At 36.3% G+C, this 18,712-nt stretch overlaps 1 protein-coding gene across 5 annotated transcripts in view; it reads left to right on the top strand.

The window, feature by feature from the left end:
• Window positions 1–522: 522 nt before the first annotated feature.
• farp1 (FERM, ARH/RhoGEF and pleckstrin domain protein 1) overlaps window positions 523–18,712 on the top strand; it is an 80,598-nt gene continuing 62,408 nt past the window's right edge. For 2 of the 5 annotated variants that reach the window (XM_039648331.2, XM_089132558.1), the window contains exons 1-2: window positions 523–728; window positions 11,345–11,534. In XM_039648331.2, coding sequence (XP_039504265.2) covers window positions 11,361–11,534 — 174 coding nt within the window. In that variant the 5' untranslated portion in view covers window positions 523–728; window positions 11,345–11,360. Of the gene's footprint in view, window positions 729–1,463; window positions 1,532–11,344; window positions 11,535–18,712 lie in introns of those variants that run through there. The other 3 variants (XM_039648332.2, XM_039648330.2, XM_089132556.1) reach the window with 2 other exon arrangements.

Raw genomic sequence — 18,712 nt, 5'->3', positions numbered from 1 at the left:
CGTTTCGAAACGAGTAACTTTTTTTTTATGTCTGACGCACGTTCAAATAAATTCTAAAGTTTTGAGAAGAGCACTAAAGACCGGTGTTGACTTTGAACATTCGGGAAGAACGTTACCAGAACGTTCTGAGAATATTCCCCGTTTGGTACCATTTTGCTTGCGTAGCCATTAACCATCCCCAAAAAAATACTAGGCCTATGGCAGTTCAATTGTGATGGTCTCAGATGATGATAAGACTACAGTGGTCAACATTGGAAGTGGATACAAAGAAGTTAAAGTTGTCCTTTAAGACAAAAACGGGTATTGTTCAAAATTCATATAACTTTTATGAACGGTTTTGATCCACTTCAAATATTGACTATTAAATAAAACACGCGACAACAGTGAAAAAGGAGCCCAATTTCGCGGGAAATCCGCGGACTTGGCAACAGCAACACTGTAACCAGTTTAAGTCGTCCGCCAGGTGTCGCTGTTCCCCTCAGCGCTGTAGTGCGGGTGTTGGAGGCTGGAGGCGGTGTTTTATTGTATCAGTTCAGTTCGGGATCAGTCGTCGTTCAGTCATGGCGTCCGGGAAGACGGTGGATTTCAGCGCTTCCCGCGAATAACCGCCGATACACCGATTCTTCGCGACTCCGGCCGCTGCTCTGCGTGTTATTTCAACGGAACATCGTTTAACAACGTAGTTTCGCATATATCCAGGAACGAGGAGTATTAATTCAGCAGTAAAGGTAAGATTCAGTGAAATTTTAATGGCTCGCTATAAACCGGCAGCGAGCGAATATGAGTTGCTATTAATCTTACGATCGCCGGACACGCTGATATATTGTAGCGGTTTCCATGGTTACACGATTAAATCTCACGAGCGTTCGCTGCTGCCACGCGTCAAATCGTTACGTTTCCACATCAAAGATTTACTGTAGTGCTCTAGTGTACTTTTACGTTTAGTAAAAATACTATGGTAATATACCATGTTTTGTTGGAGCTTTGCGGGACCATGGTATAGTGATTTATCACCACTCTAGATTATTTAAATGGCATTTCAAAGCACTTACAAGAATGCATTGGTCCATGTCTAAACCACAGTAGTACCCTTTTGTAATTGTGGCGTGGTTTTTGGACTTGTATTATCTCAAATACCTTGGTAGCATCACTAGTGTAGTACCACAATACAGTTTTGTAAGTTTGCATATTTCCCCTCAGCCTGTATTTTTAAAACTAACGCAACACAGCATTGGGCTATTAATGTGTGGAATGATCATAAATATCCCAGAACCAGGTGAAACATCAGTATAACAGTTTTCTTTTTCTTATTTGCTTAATTTTTTTCACTATATATTCATTAGAGCTTCAGTGATGTGTTTTAAGTGGGTGTGCAGGTAGTCAGTTGGACATAATGGGATTTCCCTGTCACATAAATTCTTGATGTGGCACACACACACACACACACACACACACACACACAGTCAATGCAGCTTAACCTACTAACATCTGAACCTCAAGGATTACTCGACTAACCTACATCGGCCCGAAGGCAAGTACACAACTCAGCACAGATTTTGAAATCCGTTTACCAAATTGACCATGTTAATTATTATTTATTATATGAATATATATTTAATGTTTGAGTGGTGACTTGTACCAAATAGTAACAATAAATGTAAATATGGTGGTAGATATGTTGGCGGAAACTAGTTATCTTGATAAGTGAACACATTGACTAGCACATAAATGTTTAAGTGGTTTTTACCAACACTTAGTAGAGTAATAACACACCTCTTCTCATTTGAGGAATCATTCAACAACAACAACACACACACAATGTAGCGTGCATTACATAATACTAGGGTGTGTCTCAATCAGCTCACTGAGTCAGTTTGTCGTGGTCACTGTTAAGGACCCTCGCTCACTACACATGACACTGATGGTGACATGATGACAACACCTTCATTGTACAACGAGAACTCAATATGTCATTTGTGCGCTGTTTTCTGTGCTGGGAACATCCAGAGCGCCTCTCATTTAGTGCTCGAATACTGAATTGAGTTCTCTTTCACGTCGTTTTGGGCTTGAACGGACAAATACACTCAAAATATATCCTTGTAAACAGAGTGGCTTATGTCTAAAGTGAACGTAAAAACAGTTTAGAAAGAGAACTCGTGTGTAACAGTATATTGGATCAGTGCATTTGCTTTTAAAGTGACAGCAGCCTAATATTCCTGCTGGCTGTGTCAAAATTATTTGTTAAAAAAAGAACTATGCAGTATTATTTCAATTTCTGAATTTTGTTTAGTTCTATTTATTTGTGCTATTGCTAATTTGCTCTTATTGTATTACTGACTGTATATACTTGTCTTTAAATGCATATTAGTTAGTCTAGTTTGTTGCTTAGTTGCCAGACCGATATATCGGCAGACCGATATTATCGGCCAATATTAGGCATTTTCCAAACTATCGGTATCGGCAGTTATAATAGCCGATAAATGAATATTTCAAAAATAAAATAAAAACGGACGAAACACGCTTGAACCATGTCATGAGTGTTGGAGTTGTATAGTTTGTCCACCAGAGGGCACTCTACACCGTTCCTGTTGGCAACACTCGTTGAGTTGGTCACGATACATACATTGCTTGAATAACAATTAAAAGATCATCCCCATCAGTTCTCTAAACGCAAGTAAGCAGGACAAAATTTTGACCATCATGTCCAGTTTAAATAAATAAATAAATAAAATATCGGCCGATATATCGGAATATCGGATTTTAAAACCCAAAAATATTTGTATCGGTATCGGCCGTTAAAATCCTTTATCGGTCGGGCTCTACTTAGTTGTTGATCTAAATGGTTGACTTTTTTTTTTTAAAACCATATTAGAATCGAAACTGGGAATCGATGAGAATCAGAAATAAGCAGAATCTGAATCGAATTAGATCAGTGTCCTGACTACTGAACTAGCGAGCTGATTGAGACGAAGTTTGAGCATTTGTACTTAGTTTTGTGTTTGTACTTGGCTAATATGATGAGTGCCATACTTGTTGTTTAGTGAAGGAGTGTCCTCAAAATGTGTTTTGTAGAGTCTGGGCCAGCGGTGTGGATCCGTGCCTTCAGATGTGTGTGTGTGTGTGTGTTGAACCCTCTGTTTCACGTGTCCGCCTCGCTGAACACATCTCTGGGAACTTTCAGGCAAACAAGTTGAAAGGCAGGTTAACTAGTTCAGCGAGCGTGAGTCTGGGAACGAACCCTTGTTCCTCGTTCACTTTTCTGTCTCTGTTCTCTATGAAGGGTGTGTGTGTGTTTGTATGGGATATAAAAAGAAAGATTTTTGTATGAGCGTGTTTAAATAAAGTAACTGTTTTTTTTCTTTGAAGTGGGCCTCTCCTTAATCATTCAGTCTCTGTCAGCTCGAGTTTGCAGTCATGCAATGAAATGTGTTGGTTTGCACTTTGGTTTTAATGAGACCTAATTTGCTCCAGATACAGAAGTACTTCCTGTTTCCTGGTGTTTATCTCTGCATGTGTGACGGTCCTTCTGTGCTTTGCTTGCTTCCTATTTTGTGCTTCCTTTAGAGTACAAGTTTCCAGTCTGTGGCCTTTTTGCAGAGCTTTCCCTTTCACTCGTTGTGTCACTGACACAAATCACAGCACTGCATCAGGACAAGGTTTAAAACATGTTTAAAATGCACTCAGAATGCCATAGCAACACCCTAGCAACTACATAGCAATGGGCTTGAACCACTCAGAATGCCTCATAACATTCCAGAAAGCCCTAGCTACATCCCAGAACCCCCTAGCAACTACATAGCAATGAGCTTAAACCACTTAGAATGCCTTAGCAACCACTTAAAAACATCCCAGAAAATCCGGACAACATTCTACCAACATCACAGAACACCCTAGCAACTACATAGCAATGGGTTAAAACCACTCAGAATGCCTTATAACATTGCAAAACACACTGGCAACACCCTAGCAACATCCCAGAACACCCTAGCAACTACATAGTAATGAGCTTAAACCACTTAGAATGCCTTAGCAACCACATAATAACATCCCAGAAAACCCTGACAACACCCTACCAACATCACAGAACACCCTAGCAACTACACAGCAATGAGCTTAAACCACTTAGAATGCCTTAGCAACCACTTAATAACATCCCAGAACACCCTAGCAACTACATAGCAATTGGTTAAAACCACTCAGAATGCCTTATAACATTGCAAAACACACTGGCAACACCCTAGCAACATCCCAGAACACCCTAGCAACTACATAGTAATGAGCTTAAACCACTTAGAATGCCTTAGCAACCACATAATAACATCCCAGAAAACCCTGACAACACCCTACCAACATCACAGAACACCCTAGCAACTACACAGCAATGAGCTTAAACCACTTAGAATGCCTTAGCAACCACTTAATAACATCCCAGAAAATCCGGACAACATTCTACCAACATCACTAGCAACTACATAGCAATGGGCTAAAACCACTCAGAATACCTTATAACATTTCAAAACACACTGGCAACACCCTAGCAACATCCCAGAACACCCTAGCAACTACATAGTAATGAGCTTAAACCACTTAGAATGCCTTAGCAACCACATAATAACATCCCAGAAAACCCTGACAACACCCTACCAACATCACAGAACACCCTAGCAACTACACAGCAATGAGCTTAAACAACTTTGGATGCCTTAGCAACCACATAACATCCCAGAACACCCTAGCAAGCAACACGTTAGCAACATCACAGAACACCCTAGCAACTACATAGCAATGAGCTTAAACAATTTAGAATGCCTTAGCAACCACATAACATCCCAGAACACCCTAGCAACACGCTAGCAACATCACAGAACACCCTAGCTGCTACATAGCAATAGGCTTAAACCACTTAGAATGTCTTAACAACCACATAACATCCAAGAAAACTCTGGCAACACCCTAGAAACATCCCAGAACACCCTAGCAACCCCATAGCAATGAGCTTAAACCTCTTAGAATGCCTTAGCAACCCATATAACATCCCAGAAAACACTGTTAACACTCTAGCTACTTCATAGCAATGAGCTTAAACAACTTAGAATGCCTTAGCAACCACATAACATCCCAGAACACCCTAGCAACATGCTAGCAACATCACAGAACACCCTAGCAACTACATAGCAATGAGCTTAAACCACTCAGAATGGCTTAGCAACCACATAACATTCCATAAAACCCTGGCAACACCCTGGCAACATTCCATAACATATCAACTACAGAGCAATATGCTTAACCCACTCAGAATGTCTTAGCAACCACATAACATCCCAGAACACCCTGGCAACAACTCAGTAATGTGTTTTAACCATTCTAAATGCCTTGGCAACATCATATCAATATCTCACAATACTCTAGCAACTACATAGCAATAAGCTTAATGGCACAACCACTTTGCAACCACAACGCCATAACAGCTGCATAGCAACGCCCCGGCGACCAAACTGCCTAGCAACAATCCTTAATGCAAAACGCAGATGCTTTTGCAACCTTTAGCAAACACGTAGTATTGTTTCTTGATCCTCTCGAATAGCTTGCGTTTCGCTGACCTGAACACAGTTATGGGAACGTGATCCCTCGTCTTTATGTTTGTACGATCTCCTTTGGGAAAGATTATGTGTTCTTCTGAGACACGAGAAAACATAAACAAAGTGTGAGAAAGTCATGTCGATTCTTCCTGCAAAAGAAGGTCAACCTGTTGAACCAGTAACAGTGCAGTTGATGTCAAAACCATAACCCAGATTAGTGCTTTCTCCCCTTTATAAGTCCTGCACATTTCCAAGATGAGCTGTTAAAAATGGGCGAACTAAAGATAGCACAAGATTAAATACTGTATAATGGCCGTGCATTTGTCATCATGTTTCTGTAAGTGGGTTTTAATAGCTTTTGTTGGAATGGAAATCCAGTTCTTTATGCCGTTTGTGGTTGCGTTGTTCTAGTGAGGGTTTGCTAACGCTAACAGAGCTGCAGACGTTCAGTGGTCAAGGCATAAATGAGGGTTTGGGCGGGTAATGAAACTGCTAGCCGAGGGGCATTAAAGGCCCCAGAGGAGCCGCTTCTCAATTACTCATTCAGTTTAAATGTGTGTAACCAGTAACTTCGGCCCGGGACGGGAAAGAATGGGCCCTTTATTGCAGTGTTTGTGATTGTGGACGCCGGCCCCTGTTGGTCTCTATCCCGTTCATCCTCTTCTCCATGCTTTAGTGTCTATTATTCTTGCTCCATTTCTTTCCTTTCTTTTGCTTTTGTCAGCCATTGTTGGTTGATATCCGCGCCCAAGTGGTCGTGTTACTGGTAAACAAACAGTAAATAAGGCACTTTTGAGATTATTGACTGCTAACTACCCCTGTTTGGTTGAGTAACAGAAGTTGTTAGTGATATTAATCAGACAATATTTGGCCAATTACAGTATTTGTATAACTAACTTATCAATATGTGAGTTTAATAATCTACTGATTAACTTGTCAGTGGATAATTAACTCTTTTTAAACCAACTCTGTGTTCAGAAAGTTGTTGTTTTAGCATAAATTGTTAAAATTAAAATAAATAAAAAAATTGTTATTATTATTATTAAGTTTTTTTAATTATTAAAGATATTTTTTTAAATAAGTTATTTTATGTTTTATTTATTTAGATGTATTAATCTAAATAATAAATAAATAAACATGCTTTTTATTTATTGTAATTAATGATGTACTTATTTAGATAAATAAATATCTACTTATTATACAGTAAAAGTATTTACTCTTACTACTTAAGAGTAAATTGAGTAAAAGCCATTTTTTATTTGTTTTAGGTAAATTGTGTAAAGTTATTTATACACTGTAACAAATATTTTCATGATTTGCAATCACATCATTTTATCTTTTCTAAAATCAACTTAGATAATTTATGTAGTTCAGATAGCATAATATTTTGAGTTTCTGATGATTAAATTAATCTACTTTATTGTATTAACTCAATTTTTCCATTTCAATCAACTTATTTTTTTTAAGTTAAACCAACACTATATTTTTTACAGTGTATACAAGCTTATGCTAGTTATGTAATGTTATAAAATTACCACTAAAAAATATTTCAAAATATTAGACGCATAATCTCCTTTCATCATCTATATCACCCTGCAGATGGAAATCAATATTAAAATGGCATTTCCATCACAGGAAGTGTTTGTTACCATGAACATCATCTCACACTCCCTCGTTCCCTTGATAAAGCCTTGTGGACGTCTGATAAGCTCTATTGATCCTCTCTCCTCATCCACTGGATGTTTTGTGGTCAGTGTCATGATAGCGCAGGATACACTCAGATGTGTGTGTGTGTGTTGAGGAGCTTCCAGTGCTGTCGGGGGGTTTCTGACTGTGTGTGTGTGTGTGTGTGTGTGATGCTTGTTAACCTGTCGTGACTCGTCTCTAGCTCACATCTGAGCGGCCGCAGAATCAGATTTCAGAGTTCAGCGATTCAATCAGTGCTGGAATGTGTTTGTCCATTACTGCTCCTGCTAGTGTTCGTGAACAAACCACTGAATGTTCAAGTGTCATCCTAGTTACACAGTTTTATATATATATATATATATATATATATATATATATATATATATATATATATATATATATATATATAAAATCAATCTGTTACTTGCTGTTTCTTATTTGTAAAAATTTACTTTATAATAATTTATGAGTGAGAATTGTTTCCACCGTTACACTATTTTTCCAGCTGCACGATATTCTGTATAAACTGAGAATCGCGATTTAAAATAGAGGTCTCGATTCTCCCAGCGATTCTGAATAGACAAAATAAGGTTCTGACAAAATATTAATTGCTGCAGTCTATTTAAAATATATTTTGGATCATTTTTTCTTTTTAAAATGTATTGACTTGTTTCATTACTAGATGAATCACTGTTTTTGAACGAATCTCTTGAATGATTCAATGACTCACTCATAAAGACTTCACTTATTTAATTGCTGGATGAATTAGTATTTTGCACAAATCTCTTGAATGATTCAATGACTCATTTATAGAGACTTCATTTGTGTAATTATTGGATGAATCCGTGTTTTTGATCAAATCGCTTGAATGAATGATTCAATGACTCATTGTTTCAGTGCTGGATGAATCAGTATTTTGCACAAATCTCTTGAATGATTCAATGACTCACTCATAGAGACTTCACTTGTATAATTATTGGATCTTGGATGAATCCGTGTTTTTGATCAAATCGCTTGAATGAATGATTCAATGACTCATTTATGAAGACTTGTTTCAGTGCTGGATGAATCAGTATTTTGCACAAATCTCTTGAATGATTCAATGACTCACTCATAGAGTCTTCACTTGTTTAATTATTGGATCTTGGATGAATCCGTGTTTTTGATCAAATCGCTTGAATGAATGATTCAATGACTCATTTATGAAGACTTGTTTCAGTGTTGAATGAATCAGTATTTTGCACAAATCTCTTGACTGATTCAATGACTCACTCATACCGACTTCACTTGTTTCATTACTGGATGAATCAGTGTTTTTTTTAACTAATCTTTTGAATGAATGACTCAATGACAAATACATATTTAACGTTGACTTGTCTCCACCTACTGTTGTAATCATGTAATTGATACAATGTTTATTTGAAGCGTCAAGTTACTTTTAAATGGCGATTTAAAAGACTTTTATATATTTAATGTTCGCTGTGATCATATTTGTCAAAGGTTTAACAGACATAAACGAACGGTTGTCATTTAGGAATGAGATGGTGTGTGTGTGTTCTTCACTTGTCATGTTTGTTTCCGTGTGTAAATCCCCTGTGTCGAGTGAACACAGGAATACGCTACTGTACGTGTTCGTTTGTGCCGTACTTCTGACGTCTGTGTAGAATAATTGAAAGTGTCGTGTCACATTGAAAGTGTTTAGTGCCGCACTCGGATCATCTCTGACACACACACACATCTGTCATCAGCCTCAATGCTGCAGTTTGACCCATTTTCCATCTTTGATTATTGGAGAAACTTCTTCTTTTCTCTTGTGTTTGAGCGATCTGTGTTTTCCATCGGTGGACGTCTGAGAGCTGAGTTGACTGTTAGTTATCACAAGCTAGAGGGTTGTTGCACTGAATACACAGTGATATTGCTTTATACAACAGGTCAATAAACAAGATGTTAATCTTATTTTTGTCACAATATGGCCAGCTGTTTTCTTTCTTTGCATGCTGTGCCAGTGACAATGGAAGCTAAATGGAGTGAACACAGACTGTGTAGGTGTGTGTGTGCGTGTATGCGTGTGCATGTGTGTATGCATGTGTGTATGTGGCATGTATGCATGTGTGTATGTGTACATGCATGTATCCATGTGTGTATGCGTGTATGCATGTGCATGTGTGTATGCATGTGTCTATGCGTGTATGCATGAGTGTATGTGTCTATTTGTCTATGCGTGTAATGCATGAGTGTATGCATGCATGCATGTGTGTATGGATGTGTCTATGCGTGTATTCATATGTGTCTGTGTGTGTGCCATGCGTATATGTCATACACTCATCGCAATGTTATCTTCTCATTTATTATCATAGTTTATAGTCATTTTTGTATTCAGGATCAACTCCACAACATCAGTGTCAGAACATTTGCCAAATTGCCGAGATGGAGAGACTATAAGTCTTCAGTTTATGAGGACTGACCACAGAAATGCACTGTTGAAAAATAAAAATGTTTCGAATAGGCGTTTTAATGAAGCTCTGGATCGAGGAGGCAGCGCTCTGATTACTGGACATAGAGTGGGATTTGTTTTGTGGCGTTTACTTTAATTCTGCTGCGTTCTGTATAATTCAGACCCTTCAAATGTACTCATTTACAGCCATTATGCATTTCTCCTTCTCCGAATCCCTCTAAAAGGCTTTGAATATTTCAGAGGATATCCATAAGAGGGTTTAGAATGTAAGTGGACAAATTTGCATTTCATGAAGTTCTCAGTTCCTTACAAAGCTGGGTTAGCATGAGGACAGAACTTGTAAAAAGTGTTTTTAGTACCTTAGCAGAAAGAATTTAGCATCTTTAATGAAAATTCCAGCTTCATAAGGGGTTCATTTCGTTGGTTAAATTGGTGTTCTGTTGAAGCGCACAAGCTTATAATCCATCATGTTAGAGTCTCAGTGCGTGATCTGGTTGTTTAGGGTTAGAAATCCCTGGATTTAATGCCTCTAAACCCTTCCTAATGATTTCCTAAACCCATAAACTCAGTGTTTTTCAACGGTGAGAGACGGTGGGCCTATTGTTTGATTTAAGCCGTCACAACAGTAATAAGGATTTGTCTGGTTTGAAATTCAATCCACATGTTTGCTATGGGATGTTCCCACTGGAATCGGTGTCCTTTTCATTGTATTTATATGTCCATAATGTAATATATTTCATTTGCAGTTATGGGGTTATTGCGTGCAAATATAATATTGTGCAATTATATATATATGAAGAGTTCAGATGCAAAAGCCTCTAAATGCCATTTGAAATTTTCTTCTAGAATGATCATTTTTATCAAGCTTGTATATTTAAGTTCAGTGATTTCACTTAAATGACAATTTATAGGTAATCTTCATTGCCATTTAAGTGAAATTACTGAACTTAAATATACACGCTTGATAAAAATGATCATTCTAGAAGAAAATTTCAAATGGCACTTAGAGGCTTTTGCATCTGAACTCTTCATATGAACCTGGAGGTAACAGGTCAGGCATATTTGCAAAGGTAATGCAACAATGCAATGCAACAATGCAATGCAATAAAAAAAAATGTGCGTGCAGGTGTAATATTGTGCAATCACAAACATTTATATCCGGACGGAATATGCTGAAAAACTTTAATGTGCTCTGTTTGATTTATTTATTTTTGCAAAAGTTGAACAAGATTCAGGGATCATAACCACAAAAGTAGGTCTGTGAAACAAAATGTTTTTTTTTATTTAAATGCATTTTTTATTGCATTGCATTTACTTTTGCAAATATGCCTGACCTGTTTCCTCCAGGTTCATATGTATGCTTCAGTTCTTTACCAGTGGTGTTTGAGCGTGTTCACTAACTAACAGCTGTGTTTATGATAACTAGCAGCCAAACAGAACGAGAGTTAACATCAAGACATTGCCATAGCAGGACAAGTAGTTTACAGCAGAAATATACATTTCAGCAATCATAAATCATCCTTGGTATTTTCCAGTGGTTGAATTCCAGCTATAAAAAAGGAAAGCTATGTGTGAGTCTGTGTTTTGGCCCTGATTTAAGTGCTGAGATGTTCTCTGTTGTCAGGTGGGTTTGCAGCAGGATGGTGGAGCCAGAGGAGCGGCCCTCGGGGGCGGGGCAGAGGCTCGGGGCCCCTGAGAGCCTGGGCATCAGCACACTGGAGCCGGGCCAGCGCCCCCCCACCATGCCTCCGGGCAGACAGGTCTCCATCCGGGTCCAGATGCTGGACGACACTCAGGAAGTCTTTGAGGTCTCGGTAAGCCACTGTATGCTTTCTACTTTATTGCATTTTGCTTCGTTCTGTTGTATTGCATTGCATTTTGTTTCATGTTATTGCATTGCGTTTTATTGCACTTATATGTTTTACATTTAAAGCATTTTCTTTTTGCTTTGTTTTTACTTTGCATTTTATTTTATTGCATTGCACTTTATTTTATTTTACTGCACTGACTGATATTTACCTTGTTGCATTTTTATTTAATTTATTAATTTAATTTATTTAATTGATTTCATTTAATTGATTTTATTTAATTTAATATTTAATTCAATTTATTTAATTTAATTTAATTTAATTTATCTATTTAATTTAATTAATTTAAATAGATTAATTAAATAGAATAAAATAGATTAATTAAATTAAATGTATTTAATCTATTATTTTAATTTAATTTATTTAATCTATTTAAATTAATTAAATTAAATTAAATAGATAAATTAAATTAAATTTATTTAATCTATTTATTTAATTTAATTAATTTAATTTAATTTAATCTATTTATTTATTTATTTCTAAAAACATTTTTTAATTTATTTTACATTGCATTTTCTATTAAAAAACAACAACAACAACATTTGTTTTGATTTCCGAGACAATAACTGGACTGCAGTGGACAATGCATGCAATGAGGTCATGCAACAGTGTAGAATAATATTGTTTGAATTGCCTATTGCGTAATGTACTATTTAAAATAAATAGTAGACAGTAACCTAACACAGCACAGGTTTAATTGCTGCATTTCGTAAGTGTTTTGATGTGTTGTGTATCCCAGCAGGCCAGCAAGTACACACTAAAGCGTCTGCTGCTTCCCCCCTCTAGTTTAGACTCTTTTGTGTTCGCTTGCCCTCCCGTTTTCGTCACTTAAGCTCCCTTGGGAATGGTAATGATGTTGAAAAGCTCAGTCTTGTTCACTAATGAGAAAATGCCCTCATTGATCGCTACCACGGGAGCCGTAAGCTCCTCAGGCATGTTGGGTAGGAGAAAAGAGAAGACATTCACCACAATTCATGACTGAGATCTCCACAGGAAAATATTAACTTGAGCTGAAGTAAAAGCAGCGAACAAACGGGCAGGTTTGTGACGTGTGTGTGTGTGTGTTTGCACACACACACCCTGTGCTCCACTGATGCCCGAGGGCCGGTTGTTGACGGCAGTTTTAAAGGAGTAGTTCACTTTTAAAAAAGCTTTTGCTGATAATTTACTCGCCCCCATGTCATCCAAGATGTCCACGTCATTCTTTCTTCAGTCGAAAAGAAATTAAGGTTTTTGATGAAAACATTCTAGGATTTTTCTCCATATAATGGACTTCAATGGGAACCAAACGGTTCAAGGTCCAAATGAGAGTTTCAGTGGAGCTTCAAAGGGCTTTAAACGACACCAGATGATGAATAAGGGTCTTATCTCGAGTCATGACTCGAAAAAAGATTCGTTCATTTTGATGAACGAGTTCGAACAGGAGAGTCACGAACACGCATCACAGAACAGAGCAAGGCGAGCATTTGAGCTTATAAAACGTAAACTTTTTTTTTTTTTAAATGAGCGATCAATTCGCTTGATAAAACCCTTATTCGTCGTCTGGTGTCGTTTAAAGCCCTTTGAAGCTGCACTGAAACTCTCATTTGGACCTTGAACCGTTTGGTTCCCATTGAAGTCCATTATATGGAGAAAATCCTGGAATGTTTTCATCAAAAACCTTAATTTCTTTTCAACTGAAGAAAGAAAGACGTGGACATCTTGGATGACATGGGGGTGAGTAAATTATCAGCAAATGTTTTTTTAAAAGTGAACTACTCCTTTAATAGTGAGATAAGGCCTATAAAAGCGCATGCTGTGTTTTGTGTTGAGAAATGCCCCGAGGTGCTTCAGTGAACACTGTCAGTCTGATTGTTGGTTTCCTGAGGCCATCCAGACGTTGCTTTAGTCTGGTTTACCTGGCTTAATGCTTCAGCTCAGTGTGTGATCACAATATTATTCATTTCCATTAATCAATTCATTTCCAATAATTGCAGATTTTTATCTCTAATTCATGATTATATTATATTTGAAAGCAGAATTTATGGTTTTGAGATCACAATAAACCTTATAACCTTGTCCATTTAAGTGTTAGAACCTAAAAAATGTCTGAACATCTAGGAAAGACATCAAGAACGCTCTAGCATCAAATAAATATAGTTCAGTACGTGTCTGTTATTATAATGGACATTGAAAACCCGTTTGATTGAGTCGCTCTTGAGTGTTCAGACGGAGTCTCCTGATCTTGAAAGTTTGACAGTCTGAGCCACACACACACACACACACACACACACCTGCTGCACTGCACACCCTCTTTGGGCAAGAATTAATAATGGAATGGATCAAAAATGGATGAAAGACTTTATCTGTTCCCCAAAGGCCAGAGGTATAAAATCATAAATATTCATCATGCGCTTGTGACTTTGAGGAAACAGAGAGTGTGAGTGTGTGTGTGTGATGGAGGGTTTTGTATTTCATACACGTTGAGGTTGCTGTATTTTTAAGTTAACATGAAACATAAAAACAACTCGTCGTTCTTTTGTAGTGTCGCACATTTGTGAGTGAATCCAGATATTAACTGAGAAAAATAATTACAGATATTTATTATATTAATGTTTGACACACGCGAGAGAAAGAGAGACACACATACTGTATACATAACTCACTTTATATTTATATAAGGCTGCGTCACCTACAATAGCCTAAACCCCCCCCCCCAAAAAAAACGTTTTTGTTTTAACTATTATTAAAAAATTAATGTGAGGCGTATGTTTCAGTAATACATAAATAAAAGAAGTCAAGTAAGAATGAGATTTCTGTAATATAGCTGTAGATACACACACTGTAAAAATGAATATGCTTTATCTAATCAATGAAATTGTGGCAACAGATTACAAGCAATATTATTTATTAAATTGAACAAATTAGAATTGAGTAATAGTTAATCAACTTAATATTCTAATTAATTCTAATTTGTACAATTTAATTAATAATATTGCTTGTAATATTTTGCCGCAATTTTATTGATTAGATAAAGCATATTATTTTTTTCAGTGCAATAACCTGGTTCATACAGTATATTTATCAGCAATAAATCTATTTTTTTTTTAATCATACATGTTTAACTAATCGAATCAGCCATATTAAACACATGTTCACACTGGTTAGATTTAACAGATTTGAATCCATTTGAAATAAAATCTTGTTGAAAATCTGATTATTTAGTAAAACCAAAAAGATAGAAATACTTAAAGTGTGCCTTGATTTGTTTTCGGGTGTGTGAATCTCCGGCACTCATTGAGATGAGATGGTTTTTGATCTGTGTTAGCAGGACTGGAGCATGCTGGGATTGCAAAGGGCTGGTTTCCTGTGGGACCCAGAGCTTCTCTGAGGGCTTGAGCCGAGTCTGATTTCATACTGGTCTCGACTAGATCAGCCAGTGCTGACTGGGTTAGAGTTTCACCACAAAGTTTGAGGTTGGGAGAGATTGAAAGAGTCTCTTCTGCCCACCAAGACTGCATTTATTTGATCAAAAATACAGTAAAAATTTAAAATATTATTACAATTTAAAATAACTGTTTTCTATGTGAATATATAGTGAAGTGTAATTTATATCCTGTGATCAAAGCTGAATTTTCAGCATCATTACTCCAGTCTTCAGTGTCACATGACCCTTTAGAAATCACTCTGATGCATAAGAAACATTTTTGATCAATTTAGTTTTGCTCATCCTGGCTTATTTTGGAGTCGTGAGTCTAATAAAGCGTGTGTTGGCCTGTCATCATCATATTGCCCTGTTGCAGCGTTCAGGATATCCGCTTTGATGGGATCTCAGTAAGGAAATCCCAATAGTCTTTGCTCAGTTCCTGTTTCAGAGTTCACACAGAATTCACTTTTTTTTTTTTTTTGATGTTAGATTTATATCAAACCTTTTCATGAATCAATAGATTTTGGGCGTATTTTTGGGGGTATTTTGGGACATGCTGCTATTCGAGTATGGGATTGGCCCTGTTTTTTTGATTCAGTATCTCTGAAGTTCCACATCAGCACAGGTTAAAGTGTTAAAAAGTGTACCAGGCTATTTTCATCTACATAATAATCCTGCGTGCATATTATTTTAAGCCTTACGGTTATGGATTTAGTCTCTATTTTTGTGTTAGTCTGCAATTACAAGCCCACAGTACGGCAACGGCTCATTGTCTAAATTGGCTTAATGAGTGTGTTTGACGAAACTGCAGATTTCCAGCAACCGTTGATTCAGAGATATAAGCATGTATTTAGTTTTGAGTTGGTTTTAAACTTTAAAGTTAACCGTGCTAGACTTTGTCTTGGTCATACATCTGCATTTTTACAAGTTACACACGGCACGGGTTCAGTTGTGTGTAGTTATGCTTTCTAATGCTCTGGTTTGTTGAAAAAGAGAAAATGCCAAGTATTCCTATAATGGAGGGTGTGTCGTGAAGTGTTTGGATGCTTGGAGTCTGTGGTTTCCTTCTTCATGCAAGACTGTCATTTGGAATTGAGAAAAAAGAGGTGCATGGTGTACAGACTGTATTTTAACTCAGCATTTTAGGGAAAACACATCGGCCTCAGATATTTTTACATGTATGGATGAATCTCACAAACACGTTCATGTCGTATTTAACCCCAAAATATAGAATAAAAAATAAGAATTTAATTTTTGAAAGCACATTTTTACATTGTGACTTTCTTGAGGATCCCTAAATTCTGGAAAATGTGAAAATTGATTTTGGTAGTATATTGTATATTTGATTTATGCTTTTAATTTTATTATTTTAATGAGAAAAAAACACTGTAGAGAGATTATTCCATATATTTTTAATAAAAAATAAAAAAATATATATTTTTTTAAAAAATGTTTTATATATTTTTTTATTATTTATGCATGACAAAAATAATTTTTGTAGAGAAATTCTCTCATATATATATATATATATATATATATATATATATAAAAAATTATTATTATTGGGACGACATAACTAAATTTTATTGAGTGATTCTCCCTTATGCCTTAAAATTTTAAGTTCACTGAAATGGAAAAATTGAGTTAATACAATGAAGGAGATTGATTTAATCACCAAAATATTATGTTATATGAACTACATAAATAATTTAATTTGATTTGACAAAAGAAAAAATGTAATTTACAAATCATGAAAATATTTTTTTACAGTGATGTATATGTATGTTTTTTATTTTTTATTTAGGGATGAAAAATAACAAAATTTCATTGAGAGAATTTCCTATATTTTTTTAAAATAATGTTTTATATATTTTATTTAGGGATGACAAATAATAAAAATTTAAAAAACTCCCATATATTTTTGTTAAATAATTTTTTTATTTTTTTTATTATTTTTGTTTAGGGATGACAAACAACTCAATTTCGTAGCGAGATTCTCCCATGTCAAGGGTAACAATCTAGAACCAACATACTGAGTATTCCAACAAAGTACTGACGTAAAGAAGGGTTTCTGCTCATATAAGCAGCAGTTTTGCGTGAAGATTCTTAGTGGAAACTTCGTCCCTGTTCTCCCAGATTGTGACGGTCCAACAGGAAGAGCCGCGGCCCTTAGAGGAAACGCACACACACGGGTTCACGTTGTGTGACCCAAATGAGTTCTTCACCATTTGCATATCCAGATTGTGGTGCTATCTGAACGTGTTTTAGAGCAGACATTATGTACGTCCACCGAGCGTAGCTGATGTTTTACTTCACTGACTTTCAATTTGAGTTTTTGGAGCGAACGTCCATTCGGGAGCTCTGAAGCTTCACTTGTGTCAAGGTTATTGAAGAATGTGTTGTTCTCAGTACAGCTGAAAGAGTTTCATGGTCTGATCACTCTTATTTCATTCACTTAAATGGACATTTTTTTGGTGTTTATATAAAATATATACATAATAAATAAATATATATATTTATATATATATATGCATGCATATGTGTGTGTGTGTGTGTGTGTATACATATATATATATATATGTAGACGGCAAGTCGTCTGAGACAGAAACCAGTGTATTCGCATCATCTCGCGGTCTGAATAATTCACACGGGCAAAGGTACATCTGTTGGACAGGGACGTTTACTGGATACACTGAACCGCAGAGGCGTCGAGTGTCGCTACACACTCACAATACACCCTCACAACAAGATCAACATATCTGGGATTCCATAGCAACATGCATTGCACTCTTAGAAGAAAAGGTTCTATATAGAACATTAAAAGGTTCTGTCAGCGATACACATTTGGAACCCCTAAAAGGTTCTATAGAGAACCCGTTTTAAGGGTTCAATAATAAGAACACTTTAGGTTCTATATGGATTCTTTTGGGTTCATTCATTTCATTATCATTTGTTTTGTCCTTTCCGGATTAAATATTTCATATTATTGACAAATTGACAACGAATGCATGTGAATGAAAATTCAACAAAATTTAATTTATGGTCAAAAGATCACAAAATTCAAGATATGGGGGTTAGAAAATCTATATATTTATATCATTTTATGTAGTTAATCAATATCACACGAAGAGTGCCGTTTCAGTTTTTCTCCTCCAAAAATCAGCATGATTAAAATGTGACATTAACAGTTTAATAAACAATAATTTAATTACAACTACAAAATAATGCAGAATAATGTAATATATGAATGAATGATAGCCTATAAAGAGCCTTTGTGCCAAAAGGGTTCTTTCTTGTCATTATAGAACCTTTTTTAGCATTAAAGGTTCTTTGGAGTCGAGTAGAAGAACCCAAATGGTTCATACATAGAACCCCAAGATTCATTGAACCCTAATGAGACGTTTCTCATCAGAAATACAGTAAAAAAAGGTGAAAATATTATTTTCTAAGTTTTCTAAGTGAATATATAGTGAAATTTATGATCAAATCTGAATTTTCAGCATCATCACTCCAGTCTTCAGTGTCACATGATCCTATATAATCTATCATTTTGTTTGAATCTGTTGCTAATGTTTGAGGTTCCTGTTTCCCTCTCTGAGTGAATCGACCCCCTCAGGAGTGAGCCGAGCGTGTTTGTCGTCCCCTTCGTTGTCGTGTGTGTGTGTGTGATGGTCACAGCCTCCTGCTGAATCCTCTCCTGAAGAGATCTGGAAATAGA

The sequence above is a fragment of the Pimephales promelas genome, chromosome 6, assembly GCF_988280905.1.
Source record: "Pimephales promelas chromosome 6, fPimPro1.hap1.1, whole genome shotgun sequence".
NCBI lineage: Eukaryota > Metazoa > Chordata > Actinopteri > Cypriniformes > Leuciscidae > Pimephales > Pimephales promelas.
This window is presented reverse-complemented; position numbering and strand designations above follow the sequence as displayed.